This window comes from Austrofundulus limnaeus, unplaced genomic scaffold, assembly GCF_001266775.1.
Source record: "Austrofundulus limnaeus strain Quisiro unplaced genomic scaffold, Austrofundulus_limnaeus-1.0 Scaffold91, whole genome shotgun sequence".
Classification (NCBI taxonomy): Eukaryota; Metazoa; Chordata; class Actinopteri; order Cyprinodontiformes; family Rivulidae; genus Austrofundulus; species Austrofundulus limnaeus.
In genome coordinates, this window is record NW_013952493.1 from 1,502,497 (window position 1) to 1,507,496 (window position 5,000).

The 5,000-nt window shown below is 42.0% G+C and overlaps 1 protein-coding gene across 8 annotated transcripts in view; it reads right to left on the minus strand.

Moving 5' to 3' along the window:
* Positions 1-5,000, minus strand: part of spag9a (sperm associated antigen 9a) — a 35,461-nt gene that overhangs the window by 6,159 nt on the left and 24,302 nt on the right. For 7 of the 8 annotated variants that reach the window (XM_014012484.1, XM_014012485.1, XM_014012479.1 and 4 more), the window contains 10 exons: positions 3,938-4,027; positions 3,708-3,824; positions 3,444-3,624; positions 3,148-3,363; positions 1,641-1,851; positions 1,317-1,436; positions 1,107-1,187; positions 948-1,015; positions 704-852; positions 444-615 (listed from right to left, as the gene is read on the minus strand). In XM_014012484.1, coding sequence (XP_013867938.1) covers positions 444-615; positions 704-852; positions 948-1,015; positions 1,107-1,187; positions 1,317-1,436; positions 1,641-1,851; positions 3,148-3,363; positions 3,444-3,624; positions 3,708-3,824; positions 3,938-4,027 — 1,405 coding nt within the window. The remainder of the gene's footprint in view (positions 1-443; positions 616-703; positions 853-947; positions 1,016-1,106; positions 1,188-1,316; positions 1,437-1,640; positions 1,852-3,147; positions 3,364-3,443; positions 3,625-3,707; positions 3,825-3,937; positions 4,028-5,000) is intronic. The other variant, XM_014012480.1, reaches the window with a different exon arrangement.

A 5,000-nucleotide genomic window follows, 5' to 3' on the forward strand; every position in this document is an offset into this window, starting at 1 on the left:
CCCCTCCCCACACACCCCGCCCATGACTCCAGCAGGCTCTCGGGTGAAATTGAAAATGAAACTTAACTGTCTGCTGCTCTCAACATTAATTCTCTCTCAGTGAAGCTCTTTTCAGATTAAAAATATCTTTGAGGAAATGTATTTTCAGATGCCAAGTAAACTGCATCATAGCACACGCGTTATGTGTTTCTATTTAAACATAAAAACAGCATTTTAATAACAGCTAAAGATGACATAGATACTTTATTATGGTATAGTATTTAAATATATGCCTGAGAAACACATAATATTGGCCCATTAAAATACTGTTTGGTCAAAGTTAAACATGAAATGTCAAAGTTCTTTACAACTGGTCCTTCGAGGGCCACCATAACACTCATGTGGCCCTCGGTGAAAATGAGTTTGACACCCCTGATCTAGATGGTGGATTTCAGAGGTCATACCCAGCATCTTGCTGACATAAGGCTCGATGTCCACATCCTGCAGGTGCTGGTAGGTGTGTGCGTGAAACAGCCGCAGAGTYGAATCCAAACGGATGGACACCCAGATACCGTCCCCGACCCAAGCTAGCTGACGAACTTGACTCTCTTTGCGAGGATGAGCGTCAAAAGACTTCTGCTCCGACGAGGAAGATTTACATTGTGAAAAGGTTAACGTTGCTACAAGACAACAGGTGATGTGATTTACATGATAAACGCTGTACCTCTATCCTCATGGCTTTGGGCTGGATAACATAGATCTTGTTTCTGTAGCCGCACCACACCTTGTCGTGGACTACAGTCATGCAGCGGATGGAGTGGTGGGGGCGGCCCAGATCCAGGAGGTGGTAGTTGGTTAGATCCCACTGACCATCTGCAAAATGAAAATAGAGCGAAATGTCTCATTATTACAATATTAGGAGGAAAAGTGCTAAATATATCTCCCTGATATTTATGTTACTCTCTTACCAGTGCCTCTGTGGAAAATTGCTAATGTCCCATCAGCCAAAGCTACCAACACCCTCCCTTTCACATGTCTGCAACACAGATAAAAGAAGCATTATAGCATTTTTACTGTTTGTATTACTATATGTTTGATATACAAGTAGAATAATACCTGCAACTTACACTATGCTGAGGATTGAGTCCTTCAGCTTGATAGCATGAAGACATTTCCTCCATCGTGCAACAGACGAATGCACATACAGACTTATACAGAAACAAGGAGACATTAAAGTCAGTTTTAGGTTGAATTTTTATCATAAATGATTTCAGGTAAACGCTCAGATCATTTTAGCTGCAGTGATAGCTCCCTCTGGTGGCCCATGCCTCCCTCACCATCCGTTCTGAGCTCCGAGCCACATAGTGGGCAGAGCGCTGCTCGTCCTCGGGACGTCTCCCTCTGATGCTTCTGTGTCTTCTGACTGAGAGGCCCCACTGCTGTCCTGCCCAGAACCCCTGAAGGCAGACCAGTCAATAGTTATATCTTATTTATTTATTTTTAATTTGTTGTGCCTAAGAATCAGGTTTATTTTGTTTTTGATTTTGATTTTTAAAAACTTAAAAAACTTAAAATATTAAGATTTTTGTATTTTTTTTTATTCTGTAAAATCTTTAAATATTACATCAACCTCCAGTATCATGAGAAATGATGGCTCTCACCTCTGGGCTTCAGCAGGACTGGAGTCGGTGGGTCCCACCCCGAGCGGGTCGGTAAAGACGTGCTCTGTATAAATCCCTGGCTGGTTTGGATAGGCTCCCTGATCCTCCTCTCCCTCTTCGCCCACACCGGCGTCAGCCTCGGTGGCTTCTGTTGCCTCTTCAGCTGTGGGAACCCCGTCCTCGGCTGGACTCGTCTCTCTGGACAGCTCGACTGTGGGAAAATGTGAAACGATTGCTATCTCGGAGGAGACTTCGACTTGTGTTTTTGTTCACTAGTCTAGAGTGGTTATAGACAATAATAGGTCAACATTTATTTATTTCCCATAAAATATGTGTTTCACAATCAACAAACTGAGCAATGAGCCGCCAGTTGAACAGTTATAGAGGATAGGTCTGGAAAACAGTGTTGTTTTTAACTGCCATTTTAATTATAGTCTTAGTCTTTTGAATAAAAATACTTCTTAGTTTTAGTCAGTTTTAGTTATTTCTATATTTAATGGTTTAAGTCCAGTTTTAGTCAACGAAAACTTAAAAAACATTGTTTAGTTTTAATGTTAAAAAAGACAACATATTAGTCTTTACAAATTAATTTGAGTAATTTGTGTTAACATTTGTGAATTTGTGTTACTCTAAAAATGCCCAAAATAAAAACATTCTCACTTTGTGGCTTTATTTCTCAAAATTTGCTAAAGTGCAATGAACATACACAATATAATAAAATAGTGAGTCCATATTTTTTCCCCTGTTCTTGATCAATAAAAGTAACATTCACTGACTTCCACAATGTTTTCTCTTCATTTCTTTGAGTGTTCCTGAAAGACAACAAGTTGTACTTTGGAATGACCTTATTACTGTATCATTTTGATCTGAGTTTGTTTTACAGAATGAAATGTCTGAATGAGTGCTCAGCCAAGACTGTGATTCCATMCTTTTTGCCAGGGGTTGTATTAAACTTGCGCAAACAAGTGTTTACATGCACCAGGCTTTCATTCAGAACAGAAGCACTGACATGCGCAGTTGCTAACTCCCCCTGGCCAAAAAAAAAAGAAAAAAAAAACACAGAGAAGAATTTTTCTTTCATCATGAAAGTAAACAAATAGCTTCTGAGCTCAGAATGGACCTGCGACAGCTTTCAATAGTGGAGACGTTACTCCCTGGTTAAGCTACAGGTGATGGACGGTCTTTTTTTGCGAAGCGGTGCAGGCTGTGAGAGAACGGGAGGAAATGTTCTGTGCTACTGTGTGTGCGTGTGTGTAACAGCGCTGCTGTCCCTCCCTCCACTCTGCATTCTAAATGATTGACAGACCACCGACTAACATTTTCGTTACAGTCTCGTCAACGAAAACTCACACACGTTTCGTCAAGTCTTAGTCATCAAAGAGCTATGTTTGTTTTGTAACCGTCTTATTATCGTCATGAAAAAAGGGGGCGTCAACGAAAATATTTCGTCATCGTTAACGAAAACAACACTGCTGGAAAATAACACCAACTGCATGCAGAGAACTACCTGAGCCCGACACGCCGCTGTACTCCACCAGCTGCTCAGAGACACCTGAGCTGGCAGTCTGAGCGACCGCGGTGACCCCTTCTGTCGCCACGCCACCATCGCTGCCTGTTGAGCCCACGCTGGCGACGCTGCCAGCCAGCGACACGCCATCACCTTGGCTGGCCTCTGAGTCCTGGGATGCCCCATCTCCTCCTGGGTAATCTGTATCCAACACACCTGGAAAAGCAGAAAGAACTTCATGAATAAAAGTTCAAAAAAAGCAAACTAATCAAACAGGACATGAACGCTCATCCTACCAGGTACGCTGGCGATGCAGACGACGTGTGTGTTGCAGGCGTAGAAAGTGTCGAGCAGTTCGGTGGGCTGGGTGGCGTCCAGCACCAAGACCTTGGTGGAGGAGTTGGTGCTCATGCACGCCCACACCGTACTGGACGTGTCGTCCTGAAGAACCAGCTCCTTCTCCCCTTTCTCCTGCTTCTTAGAGCGACCACACCATCGATACTTTAAAACTCTCTGACATCACCACATTACTAAAACAAGAAATTTCCTAAATCGCTTGCCTTGTTCTCCTGCTCCAACTGGTCCAGGCTGCACTGTGAGCCCTTCGTCTGCTTGGAGAGCTCAGATGATAAAACCGTTCGACCCCCAGACAGGTTGACCCCTGCAGCACACCACAGCTGAGGAACACAAGTAAAAAATGGTATAAATATACAATTTTCAATGAATCTACTAAAGCGATGCTTAATCTTCTTACTAAATCCACATTTTAATAAACCGTTTATTTACGCACCTTTAAAGAAGCATCTTTCTGGTCCAAAGGTCGCAGGTAAACTGGTACTGGTAAATTCATCTTATTTTCCACTTGTGTCCCGTTTGCAACCTGTAGGAATAAAAGCAGCCAACTAGTTAAGATTTTATTCAAATTTATTAAATTTGCTAAAGAACCCCCCTGACTGACTAACTCCTTTATTCAGGAATTGCATCATTATAGACCTGAAAGTTGTACATTTTTTAAGATTGCAAAGCTTTTCTCAAATTGTACCTCCAACTATCCAGTATACAGTATTATTAGGCTTTCACACAAAATAGTTTCACAAGCAGATCTTTTTAAGACACGTCTGATCATTCACAAATACACTAATCTGTCATTGTCCAATGAGAGTGACTAGGMCTGTCATGATAATAAATTTTACTGGACGATAATTTATCTCGTAAATTATTGCGATAAATCTTGTTTCATTTTAAACTAACATAATGATTCCCCATCCCCCACTAAAAAAGTTACCAACTGACCTGGACCAGAGACTGGGAAAACAACAAACAGCAACAGCTGCTGAAGCTGTAAAATCACTACCAACTTCATCGATGTAAGTAAACACAGTGTTTTCTGTTTTCTGTATGTCTTCCTCTGGCTTCATAAAATAACTGTGGTCACTCGCATGCTGCTTACGAAGTTTACGTGGTGTGAAAAAAAAAGAACTTTCAGAAAACCTAACATTCGGCACAATGCCCCGAGGGCGTCCTGAGTCGTCGCCAACTGAAAGGCGGCGAAAGAAAACCGAAGAAGCTCCTCTTGTTAAACGTCTGTTCACAGGGCTCTCATGATACACAGCTTAGAGACCATGTCCCTGGCAAATACCTGACGCCAGAGTTTCCTGCTCCCTACGCTAAGGAAGAGAAAAGTGGGAGACACCAAGAAACCAAACAAGCAAATGAAAATGTTTATCTCAGTTCAATTTATCGAGTGATTGATTTTTTTTTTTTTTTTTTTGCTTATTGCGACAGGCCTGATGGTGACAGCAGCTCACTTGACACCAACTCGGGTCTGTGACTACCAAGGTTATAATAGTTTG